We start from the raw sequence: 13,290 nt of genomic DNA, 5'->3' as shown, positions 1-13,290 counted from the left end.
CATTATTTACAAAGAACATCTACTATTATAGCTTCTCTTTTTAGATTAAGCATGAAACAAACAAACAAAGCTTACTTGCATGAATGTATGACATTCGGTGACAAATGGCCCCTTTGTGACCTGCTTAAATTTTTCACATATATCTGGGAAATTAGTAGCTTCCAAAATAGAGGCTTGATGTTGCTTAATTAATGTTAAGGCCACACGAAAGATAATTTTTGAACCTTCATAGAATAAACAATCCCAAATTCGGAGTACTGTCTGTAGAAAAACAAAATTGGAAAAAGAGACTGAATTATGTGCAAAAAGAGTTAAGGGTACATTTGAGGATTTTAAAAGTGCTAAGGGAATGTCACAGTAAAATGCATTTAAGTCCTTACCTCTACTGGGAGTATATCAATAAATAAGCAGATAAACCAGCGTGAGACTACCAAGGTCCACATGACGTTATGGTGGTCCATTAAGTTTGCCACAGATGGAATTTTCATCTTCACAAGCTCACCAAGCACTTCCTGATCTGTTTTCAGACCCATCATTGCAGGACTATAGTAATCTTTGATAGAGAGAACAGGGAGATGGAAAAAAACATGACATGTCATTGAATAGCATACATTCTTTAAGAAAGACATATCAACTTAATCGAAGTCACAGGATTTCAGAGTTAAAAGGCACCTTAGTACAAGTGTCTCCCTTCACAGATGAGAAAGATGAAGCACAGAGAGTTTTAAGTCTATTGACTCTGGCAGAGCTGAAATTAAAACCCGGACTCCAAATGCAGTATTCTTTGGGCTCACAATAGCCTCCATTTTCCCTGATAACCTTAACACATCTCCTTTGTTCATTCAATTTTTTTTTAAACAAAGCTAACACCATGGGACACACGTTCAAAATGAAGATGACGAAGTTAAAGGAAGAAATACAGAAGAAGATTCACCCCACCCTTCACTGTTTTGGTGTTGAAGTCTATGAATAAAGACTTCAATAACTGTGTCTCGAAATGACCGCTGGGGGGAGCACTGATGCTTTAAAATAAAGTGCTCTCAGCCATGCACTCCCTGCCCTGTCCAGTTTATCTGCTCCTTACAAATTGCAACTGCTGTCTTTCTTCAAAACAGGAGGACTGGAAGCATACTTGAATTTTCTGAATAATGGGCAATCCAATTTCAGTTGTAAATTTTGGGGTCTGCAAGTTGCTTTCACTGGAGCCAACAGGTAATGTGCTATGGCACTTTTAAGAGGAAACTTCCAAGGGGGACCTCCCAAAACATTGCAGCTCAACTTGAAAACTAAGAGGAAGGGATGTTAAGGGAGTCATTCCAGTGACTGGTCCAAAGGATTTGTGCTTTGTTTGCGTTCCTGCCTAAGGTGGTCACTGATTGCATGTGCTCCCCCTGAAAGTGGACTCCCTATTAGAAGAGAAAATAAAAGGATTTCTAGAATATTTGTCTATGAAGATGGAGAGTTTTTAGACAGGATGAAAGATATGTCAGAAAGTAAATATGAAAGAAAAAAGATTCTGAAGAGGCAACAGAATGAAAACAAGTGTTGAGCAGAAGAATATGACAGAAGAAAAGAAATGCTCTAGTAATGGGGAAACAAACAGATTCGTTAGACCCTTCCCAAAGAGGATGAATTTAGACCTTCTGAAGAGATAGCAGGCTATTTTTCAAAGGCAAAAAAAGACAGACTTAAGAAAGTGAGGGAGAAAAGTTTAATAATGAAAATTTAACTTAAAAGTTGGTCCTATGCACATTCCAGAGATCTGGTTGTTAAACATTTACCAGTCCAGGATTCCTAGCATCTAGAAGGTACACAGAATTCTATTGGGGGCAGGGAGGAAAGAAGGGCAAAAGCATTCATATAGCACATGTGCTAGGCACAGTGCTAAGTAAGCACTTTTACCTCATAACCGCCTTTTAAGGTGGGTATCATTATTATTCCCCATTTTTACAGCTGAGGAAACTGAGGCAATCAGACATTAAGCAAGACCCATCAAGAGTCTAAGGTTAGATTTGACACAACACTAGAAGCCTCTCCCCAGGCTGACACTGATCCATTAAGCAATACCTTAAAAAGAAATGAAGGCGTTAGAAATGTTTAACCTGGAGAAGGAAAGGCTTAGGTGGAACATGATAGCTCTCTTCAAATATCTAAAGATTTGCTGCCCAGACGATGAATTAGGCTGGTTTTGTGCAGCTCCAGAGTACGGAACTGGGAACAATGTGTAGAAATTATAATGAAGAAGATTTTGGCTCAATATAAGGTAAAAACTTCTAAACTGGAACTGTCTACATTTTAAAGACTTGGAGCTTGCTATAATTTGTGTCTCTCCAAGTAAAAGACAGATGGTTGTTGCCAGAGTATTGCAGAATCTATTTCTTACACTACCTGGGAGGCTAGATTAATAATAATAGTTCATAATAATAATTACTATTTAAACCATCCTTTGTAATATAAAAAATGCTAAGTGGGACAGAGATAAAAGAAACAGCCTTTGTACTCATGGAACATACATTCTACTTGAGGAAGTGTGTGTGTGTGTGTGTGTGTGTGTGTGTGATATAACTATATAAATACATATGTACATATAAATGTAGATACACACATATGTATATGGATATATATGTATGTACAACAAAATAGCTGCAAGGTGATTTTCAGGAAGAAGGCACAAGCAGCAGAGTGGAATCAAGAAAGGCTTTGAAGAGACTCAGGATTCTAAAAAGGTGAGCTATTCCACACATGAGGAAGAGCCAATTTGAAGGCATGAAGATAGGTAATGGAGTGGGGTATATGAAGAGCAGCAAGAAATCCAGGTGTATGAAGGGGAGGACTGTGCAGTAAAGTCTAGAAGTACCAAGCAGAGAAGTTTCTATTTGATACTCGAAGAAATAGGGAGCCACTAGAGTTTATTGAGTAGGGGAGTGACAGAGTCAGGTTTGCTCTTAAGGGGAAATCACTGCAGAAAATGGATTGGAGAGTGCAGAGACTTGAGATAGGGAAACAAGGCAGATGGCCACTGAAAAAGTCTAAGCAAGAGGTGATCAAAGCTTTAGGTATGGCAGTGTTTGTGTGGGTTAGAAATGGGAACAGATGGGAGAGAGGTTGTGGAGGTAGAAAGAAGAACGACTTGGCAGCTGACTGGGTTGGGGGGATAAAGGGAAGTGAAATGTCAAAGATGATGCCAGTGTTCCATACCTAGGTAACTGGAAGGATGGTGGTTCTCCTGAAAAAAATAGGAAAATTCTGAAAAAGGGTGGGTTTGAGAGGGAAAGATAACGAGCTGTGTTCTGAGCACTCTGGAAAAGAGTTTCAGATGATCGTGGGACATCCAGTTTGAAATGTTCAATCTGAATGTTTGTTCAGTTTGAAGTGGCTGTTGGTGGTGTGAGACTAAAGTTAAGGGGACAGACTGGGCTGGAAATACAGATCTGGGAGCCATCCACATAGAAAGGAAAACCTAACCCATGTGATCTGATGAGGTCATTAAGAAAGAGAGTATAGAAAGAGAAGAGAACCTAGGGGTACATCCACAGTCAGGGTGTACGATATGGAAGATCTCCGATAAAGGAAACTGAGAAGGTTACACTTAGGTAGGAGAACCAAGAGAGAGATTAAAAAAAAAAATCCCAGAGGAGAGTATCCAAGAGGATATCACCATTTTACTACAATATTTATATTTACATTTTACAGATGAGGAAACTGAGGCTTTAGGAAGGAAAGCATTTAGGAACAGAGGCAAGTATATGTCCAAAGTGGATCTTGAACCCATAAAGTAGGTTGATTTCATGTCCAGGTTTTTTTTTTTCCTACTACAACATATTAGATGACTTCTAAATTACATAATCTCAATCGAGCCCTCACTGAGGCCTGGCAATCCTTTTACAGCTCTCTAATTGATTCACTACTCCACCGTGCCTTTTCTAAACAGTTTCAACCCTTCTCAAACTATCAAAGGCTTCCCTTTCAGCTGAAGAGCTTGCCTTACATTTCACTGAAAAAATTGAGGTCATTCGCCAAGAATGCTCTTGTAAGATATGACTGAATTTTGTTTCCACAGAAATTATAGGAAACCGAACTTGAAGCCATACTGATGGCTAATGTCAGAGACAAAAACTGCTTGTAGAGGGCACCTGAAAATCAGCATATCTACCAACTCTTTATTCTAAGAAGTCCTCTTCCAGGATATCAAAAGGCACTGCCAGGTCATTTCTCATTGATGGATCAGGATGGGTCAAAGGGCTACAAATCCAGATCCTGCCTCAGATAATGGGACTTTTATTATTGATATCCTGGGCTAGAATCTTCAAACTCAGCTTTTGTCAAATAGCAATTGAAGAGAAACCTTTCTCATGCTATCTGATGCAGACAAATGGAGAGGAGACTAAAAATATTCTGGCTTGGCATTTCCTTTTATAAAGAATAAAGTAGGGGCGGCTAGGTGGCACAGTGAAAATAGAGCACCGGCCCTGGAGTCAGGAGGACCTGAGTTCAAATCCGACCTCAGACACTTAATACTTACTAGCTGTGTGACCTTGGGCAAGTCACTGAACCCCAATTGCCCTACCTCGCTTCTCCAAAAAGTAAAAAAAAAAAAAAAGAATAAAGTATATGAGGATGAGAAGGAGGGGAGAATTGAAATGTGGAAATGAGAGGATGTGGTCAAGGGGCGTGGTTTGGTGAGCACTGAAATGCTAACCAATGGGATTCAAGGCGTGAAATTCGAATCTGAATGAATTATAAAAGGACTGTGTAACTAGCTTAACTTTGTACTTGGCACCTTTCACAAGGGTTTGTAAAAGGCCAAGTCACCCCTCTGAAATGCTGCGAAATAAAAGTCATTTTTTCCCCCTAAATCCATTCATGGCCAGGTAAAATTCTTGGTTATTCCCAACAGCTCTCATTCATATCACTCAGATTTTTTTCTGCTGCTATCCCCTATCTCACATGCTGAAGTAAGTCTGCTCCTTGTCAAGGCTAATTCCTATAGTTTCTCAAGTAATCCCATTCCATTCTATCTTTTCCAGCAGATTGTCCCTTCTACTACCTCTACTCTCTCCCTACTTTTCTTTTCTTTTTTTTTTTAAGCAATCGGGGTTAAGTAACTTGCTCAAGGTTACACGGCCAGGTGTTTCTGGGTGGGTGCTAAGTGTCTGAGCCCGGGATTCGATCTCCAGGTGTTCTCAACACTGGAGCCGGTGCTCTTACTCGCTGTGCTACCTGGCCGCCCCTCTCCCTACTTTTCTTTAAAAAAAAAAAGTTATTACTGATTTATCTTTAACATTCATTTTTTTTTTGGAGGGGGAAGGCAAGGCAGTTGGGGTTAAGTGACTTGCCCAAGGTCACACAGCTATTACGTGTAAAGTGTCTGAGACTGGATTTGAACTCAGGTCCTCCTCACTCCAGGGCCGGTGCTCTATTCACTGCATCACCTACCTGCCCTAACATTCATTTTTTAAATAAAAATTGAGTTCTGAATTCTCTCCTTTCCTCCCTCCCCCACCCACTGAGAAGGCAAGCAATGTGATATCAATTATAGGTGCTCTGATTGTTTAGTCATTTTCAGTTATGTTTGACTCTTCATGATCCCATTTTAGGAGTTTCTTGGGGAATATACTGGAGTGGTTTGCCATTTCCTTCTTCAGCTCATTTTACAGATGAGGAAACTGAGGCAAACAGGGTTAAGTGACTTGCCCAGGGTCACACAGCTAGTGTCAGGCCAGATTTGAACTTGGGAAACGGAATTTCTGCTTCCAGGCCCAGTGCTCTATTCACAGTGCCACCAAACTCCCCTACTCTTCAATCTCCCCCTCTCTTCTCACCCTAACCCTGCCACCTACAAACATGCCCGAGTCTCCCCCATCCTCCTCCATGTTCCTTGCCCAGCATACTTTATCTCTCAACTTCAGGCATTTTTCCCTGCCAGTCTCCCATGCCTGGAATCTACTCATCTCCACCCTTCTTGATTCCCTGCCTCCTTCAAGTCCCAACTAAAATCCCACCTTCTGCAAGAAATCTTTCCCAGGGATGGCTAGGTTGCAGAGTGAATAGATTACTGGTCCTGGAGTCAGGAGGACCTGAGTTCAAATCAAGCTTCTGACACTTGACACACTTACTAGCCATGTGACCTTGGGCAAATCATTTAACCCCAATTGCCCTGCCCTCCCCCTGCAAAAAAGTCTTTCCCAGTCCTTCATTTTATTGCCTTACTTCTGAGGTTACCTCCTGTTTATCTTGTCTATATCTCAAGTGTACAAAGCTGTTAGCGTACACTCTCTCCCCCATTAGACTGAGTTCCTTGAGAGCCAGAGCTATTTTTCACCTTTCTTTGTATTCCCAGGGCTCAGCACAATGCCTGGCAGATCCTAGGTGCTTAATAAAAGCTTATTAACTAGACTGGACTTGAACAAGCAACTGGCCTGAGAAAAGGCATGATGAGATAGTCTTGGGCTCCAAACCAATTCTCAGGAGAGAATTAGAAGGTCAAGAGGCCTCTGGGCTGGCATTCCTCAGAGTCAGGAATAGGCTACAAGTTGTAGTGAAGACAATGGAGGTGACTTCACTGAAGTTCTGACTTTTTAGCAAGCGCTTTTCCCCAGACATGCAAACCAGGGCCAGGAAGGGAACAGCACCTGGGTTCTTTAATTCTTCAAAATGTCCCAGAGGCACAGTGCAAAGTTCTGAGGATACAAAGGAAGGCAAAAACAAACAAACAAACAAAATAAACCCACCCAAACCCTGTTCTGGCTCTCAGGGTCTAATGGGGGAAACCACATGCAAACAGCAAGAAAAGAATTGGAGAAAATAATCAAGGGAGGGAAGGCACTACATTAAGGGGGATCAAGAAAGTCTTCTTCAGAGAGTGGGATTTTAGCTGACTTGTGCAGGAAGCCAAGAAAGTCAGAAGGTGTGGAGGGAGAGCATTCCAGGCATGGGAAACAGCCACCAGGAAAATCTGTCACTGGGAGTCTCGTGCAAATTAGCAAGGAGGCCAGCATCATCGGATCACAGAGTAAGAAGTGAGAAGGAACAGATACTCTAAGTGCAGTTCCTGACATGGAAACTGCCAACTGAAAATCATTGGGAGCTGGACCAAGAGAATGAAGGTCAGCTCTGGAAGGGAGAGGAGCTCAGTTTCAACGGCTTTAACTCTGGAAGAATACCCTACTTCAGGAACAGCTTCTGATTTCTGCAAGTCTGTTCCTCTTATTTATGGGATGCTCAGGAATTTCTTCTTAAACACGATGAATTTGTATTAAGTCAGTCCTTGGTTCCCCATGTGGACACTGCTGTCAGCCAATTTGCGGATGAGAATAGTACAATAATCATATAATGTACAAAACTCATTAACCAGAACCATATTAAATCTTCATTTTATCTGTCCCCTGGATATAGACAGCAGATTCTCAATTATCTACCCTGGATATTCAACAGAAAGGCTACTATCCAGTTGGCCCCTGACCCTTTTGGTATACCTGTCAATCCAGGTCAAACTTTCCTTGCTGGTTTTTGGCCTCACCAAACCATCTCTTGTTTTCTCTGCCTTCAGCAAATTTTTAAAGTTAATTTATTTGTTTTTAGTTTTCAACATTCACTTCTACAAGTGTTAAATTTTCTCTCCCTCCCTTCCCTACCCCCCTCCCCGAGACAGCATTAAATCTGATTTGGCTCTACATATACATTCCTATTAAACATATTAGTCATGTTGTATAAAAAAATGAGAACGAATGGGAGGAACCATGAGAAAGAAACAAAACAAAAAGAAAAGAGTCTGCCTCACTCTGCATTCAGACTCCATAGTTCTTTCCCCAGATGTGGATGGCATTTTCCATCATGAGTCCTTTGGAATTGTTTTAGGACCTTGCATTGCCTTCAGCACATTTTTAAAAAGGGATATATCAGCTGATGCTATTTACTGTTGATATATTTACCAGGAAATCCTGAAGAATGGGCCAAACTCTCTTACCCTTACAAAATATGATGGGAGAAAAGTGCTAAGAGAGTCAAAGCTCCCCTATCTTCCTCTGCTCCGTTTTCATTATATAATATCCCATTTGTAGTTGGGAATAGAGATGGGAACAGTCTTTTAACAGCATTTCTCCTTTCTTACTGGAGTGGTTCGCATAGACTTGAATTCTACAAGCAATGCCTGTGACACCAAAAACAGCCTAAAATGAAATTGGCTTCCAGCATCCCAGAACAATAACAGGATTTGCTGAGAAGAAAGGATAAAGACTAATCCTGCCATGACCTTGTTCTCAGTTACAGAGAGCTTAAGAAGAGGTTCCAAAAATAAAGTCACTCTATCAGACACTGTAATATGCTTAATCACAAGGCTCAGGTCACAAAGGTATGTTAATTAAATTAAATTCAGAACCTTCTCCACTTTCCCCTCTTCACATGCCTGAGCTAAGACAAACACTGCTGCTGATTCTGGAACTGCCTGTGAAATACCCCCACACCGCCCCCAACTCCCAACACTGATTCTTTTTTTTTTTGGAGGGGGGAGGGCAGGGCAATTTGGGGTTAAGTGACTTGCCCAAGGTCACACAGCTAGTAGGTGTTAAGTGTCTGAGGCCAGATTTGGACTCAGGTCCTCCTGAGTCCAGGGCAGATGCTCTATTCACTACACCACCTAGCCATTCCCCCAATACTGATTCTTAAGCTACACATGCACGTGCGCGCACACACACACACACACACACACACACACACACACACACACACGAAGACCTAGGTCTCAAGTAGACCTTCAACCTCTTGTCTAATGTGGAATAAGGTACAGTTATCTAGAGAATCCTAAAATGTACAGGTGTGTTTATACATATGTGTGTATAGACACATATAATATACACACACATATATGTATTTAGATATAGATGCCCATGAAAGACAACATGGAATAATGTATTGAAAGCTGGCCTTGGGTTCAGGAAGCTCCTGATTCACATCTCTCCTCTGACACATACTGGCCATATGATTTAGTGTAAATCACTTCATCTTAAGTGCCCCCAGGCGATTCAAAGACTATAAGTTACCAATGAGTTAGCTGCCTGCTAATTTACTTGGGTAGAAACACTAGGAATTCTGCACACTAATGAAATTTCAGTTCTGGGGGTAAAAAACCCCCAAAATGTAACCCTGCACAACTCTGAATGGAACAAAAGGAAGACATGTTTGCAGGTCACATAAATATACTGAGTTTAAATGTTACCAGGAAAACATTGTTTTGCTATTCTAACAAAATAATAGCAACAAAAAATACAAAAAGAAAGCCTTGTACAAAAAAGGCACTTAATAAATAAATTTTGTTTCATTCAATTACCATCATTATCCTCCCCACCATTCTCATGAAAAGTTCAGCGTCTTTATGAACATTCACACCTTTGGGAATATTAATAATACAGTCATTTCTTCCTCTTACTGTTTCACTCTAGAAAACACAATAGAGAATTCTTTGACATTCTCTTCCTCTTACAGGAAAGACATTAGCTAAACACTGATGTCCAAAACAATGCTCTGTGCCTTATCAATGAATGATGCCTTCATGATAGGACATAACCTTCTGACATATAAGCTCCTAGAAAACAGGTGCTGCTTTTGTATACCCAAGGTATATGGAGTGGGTGAGGGTTTAATGGTATTTGATGGCAGTTTGTAAACAAGGAAAGTTCTATAAATCTCAATGCCTGTATCTTTTTATACTCCCTACCAAGAGTTTACAAGCACCATAATATAACCATAGTAAGAATTAATTACTCTTCTTTTATGGTATTTTGTTGTTATTGTTCAGACCTGTGATTTTAGCTGTGTAGAAAAATACTAGCAAGGAAAGTGCTTCCAACCGATTCACGTTGGCAACTGTTCTGCAATTTTAAATCTTTTTTTCTTTACCCTCATGTAGCTTACATTCTTTTAATTTTTAAATTTTTTATTTTGCTTTTAAATTATGGACTAAAACAAACATTTCCATAACATAGTATAATCACTGTAAAGACAATTACTTCAGACACAATAGTATGATGTTGAATAATGAGCAATTAGGATTTAGGGTCAAAGGAATTGGATTCAAATCCTGAATCAGTCACTTACTCCACTGGGGACTTTAGGTAAATCATCCTCTAAACCTTAGTTTCTTCTATTCCAATTGCTAGGAATATTCTAATTTCCTTCTATGAATTCCCATCACTTATTACCTTCCAATCATTTAGCAATTATACTGATCCTTGCCCATTATTAATCTTATGCCTAGGCCTTCATATAACAGTAGTTTGGGAATCCCAGGCATAGATAGCTCTGAGACTCCGAGGAAGGGAAGATGAATCAGTCAGTCAGTCTAGATGCACTTATTAAGCCCTTAGAATTTTCTAGGCACTGTGCTAAGTGAAAGGATATAAAGTCCTTGCTTTAGATGAGCTCACACTCTAATGTGTTTCCAAGAAAAATGCTGGCTTCACCCCTCTGAGTAGTAGAAGGCTCCTAAAATGACTATTATGCTTCCTCTAGCTCCTGCCCACACCATCCATAGCCCATGTGGACTCTCCAGGAAGTGACAAGACACCCAACAGGCAATGTAGTGACATGTACAGTGTGGTCAGAGAAGCAGGGCTTGCCACCTGCTACCCATGTGAGTGTGGAAAGATGTGCATTGAATTAAGTCATGTGAAGTAAAGAAAGTAACCTATAAAAAGAATATCTACAGAGTTAAGATATGTGGGGGAAATCCACACAAATACCAGGATGAATGGATTAAGATTATACTAATTTATTTGGTGACTGCTTTATTAAAAGGTCAAGTTTTAATGTATATCTATCTGTCTCTATATTTAAGGTTAATCAAAAAAGGGAAGAAGAAAAAGGATATAGGACATAAGTATTTGAAACTCTTTTCCCAAACTGTGTCTGTGTAGCCTATGATGTATATGATCATATGCACTTAAGTGATATGGCAATGTCTAAGGTCTACATGTGCAGCTTATAACAGCTAAGATTAAACCTGGATAACTTTAGACAGGCACCCAGAGGATTCACACTATGCAGGAACAGTCCTGCAAAAGCTTTGGGCCTAACATCACTGGTTGATTTAATAAGTGGGCATGGGAAGCTTATGTGGATGTAATGAAGAGACAAGCAGGAGTTGCTGAGGTTAGGTCAGATATCATATCTGCCAGGCTTGGATGTGGGTGGCAGGATGGTTGTGTGCAGTAGGAGGGGGGGAAGGTCCTGACCATGAGAAGAAACCCATGATATCTTTGGTTAGCATTAGAAAGTTATCAGTGGGGGGCGGCTTGGTGGCGCAGTGAACAGAGCACTGGCCCTAGAGTCAGGAAGACCTAGGTTCGGATTCAGCTTCAAGACACTTAACACAAAAAATAGCCATGTGACCTTGGGCAAGTCACTTAACCCCAATTGCCCTCCAAAAAGCAAAAAAAAAGTTACCAGTGGCAAAATGTCAGAGCACAGGCAGCAACTCTGCTGAACTCTCCCAACATTCCCCTCTAAAGAACTTTAAAATAATGCCTTGGATTGAATTCTGGAATGGCAGAGCCAAGAAAAGGTCAAGGTGAGACATTTTTCTAGCCCAAGACAACTTGGGAAGACAGCAGGAGAGTTCGGTAGTGGTCAGCCTGGAACACAGCACATGCCTCAGCAACAGTAGCAGTAGTGGCTTTGGGAGCTCTCAGCCCACAGATGGTAAGAGGGTCAGAGAGCTGGTCAGAAAAGGATTAAAAGGGACCCTTTGCTGGCTGTGAGTTGATAACCTTGTTGCATTGCCCATAAGCAGTTCCAGGGCAAAGGGGAACTCTAGTGCTTGTGGCCTCTGGAAAGCAGGATCCCCAGTTACAGCCCCAAGGCCAAGAGGAGCATTAGCACTTGTAGCTTGAGAGGAACAAAGCCCCTTCCTGGGTAAAGACTAGAGCACAGGCCAGAAGAACAGTGTCTATACCTCTCCTTGGATCATACCACCTTGAAAGCACCAAAAACTTACAGATTCCCAGAACCAGCTCTGAAAACAGCAACAGGAAAAATCCGAAGCTTGGGACAGTGGCCCCTCTGCCCTGGGAGCAGAGCCTGACTTTACCATAAAGCTCAAAGTCAAGAAATAAATTTTTTCAAATGAGAAACCAATAATAAAAACAAAAAAGAACCTGACCATAAAAAGCAACTACAGTGACAAGAAAAATCAACACAGAAACTCAGAAGAGGATAATGATGTCAAAAAAGCTATAAGCAAAGCCTCAAATTAAAAATATGAATCAGACACAAGCCCAACAAGAATTCCTAGAAGAGCTCAAAAAGGATTATGAAATCAAATAAGAGGTAGAGGAAAAAAATGAGTGATGCAAGAAAATTATGAGAAGAGAGTCAATAGCTTGACAAAAGAGGCACAAAAAATACGGAAGAAAATAACACTTTAAAAAACAGAACTGACCAAATGGGAAATGTGGAACAAAGCTTACTGTTAAAAATGAAAGTTGGGCAAGTAGACGCTAATGACTCCATAAGACATCAAGAAACAATAAAACAGGACAGCTAGGCCCGGTCAGGAGGACCTGAGTTCAAATCCGGCCTCAGACACTTAACACAAAAACTAGCCATGTGACCTTGGGCAAGTCACTTAACCCCAATTGCCCTCCAAAAAGAAAAAAAAAACATTAAAAATAAGAAACAAAACAAAGTCAAATAGAAGAATATATGAGATATCTCTTTGGAAAAACAACTGAACCAGAAAAATAGATCAAGGATACACAATTTAAGAATAATTGGATTACCTGAAAGCCATGATTAAAAAAAAAAAGAATCTAGACATCGTATTTCAAGAAATTATGGAGGCATCTTAAATCCAGAGGGTAAAATAGAAACCAAAAGAATCCACTGATCATATCCTAAAGGAGATCCCAAAAGGAAAATACCCAGGAATATTATAACCAAATCCCAAAGTCCTCAGTTCAAGGAGAAAATATTACAAGCATCCAAAAATAAAAAATTCAAATATTGTTAAGCCACAGTTAGGATAACACAAGATTTGGCAGCTTCCATATTAAAAGAGCAGAAGGACTTGCAATATGATATTCTGGAAGACAAAGGATCTTGGATTACAACCAAGAACAACCTACCCAACAAAACTCAGTACAATCCTTAGGAGGGAAAATGAATATTCAATGAAATAGAAGACTTTCAAGCACTTCTGGTGAAAATACCAGAACTGAATAGAATTAGGGCAGTTAGGAGGTATACACACATTCAGAGGGCACAGAAGTGAGAGTATTATGTTGGGATGATCTCCTC

General features: G+C 40.4%; 1 protein-coding gene across 2 annotated transcripts in view; it reads right to left on the bottom strand.

Annotated features, from left to right (window-relative positions):
• The window catches only part of GRTP1 (growth hormone regulated TBC protein 1), an 83,114-nt gene that overhangs the window by 17,115 nt on the left and 52,709 nt on the right, over positions 1-13,290 (bottom strand). For both annotated transcript variants that reach the window (XM_069094080.1, XM_069094081.1), the window contains exons 6-7: positions 381-553; positions 76-261 (exon numbers count right to left, since the gene is read on the bottom strand). In XM_069094080.1, the coding sequence (XP_068950181.1) occupies positions 76-261; positions 381-553 (359 nt within the window). The remainder of the gene's footprint in view (positions 1-75; positions 262-380; positions 554-13,290) is intronic.

Source organism: Petaurus breviceps, unplaced genomic scaffold, assembly GCF_028583685.1.
Source record: "Petaurus breviceps papuanus isolate PSGF00001 unplaced genomic scaffold, PetGlider_PUasm1.0 214, whole genome shotgun sequence".
NCBI lineage: Eukaryota > Metazoa > Chordata > Mammalia > Diprotodontia > Petauridae > Petaurus > Petaurus breviceps.
The sequence above is the reverse complement of the archived record's forward strand: the minus strand, read 5'-3'. Positions and strand labels throughout refer to the sequence as shown.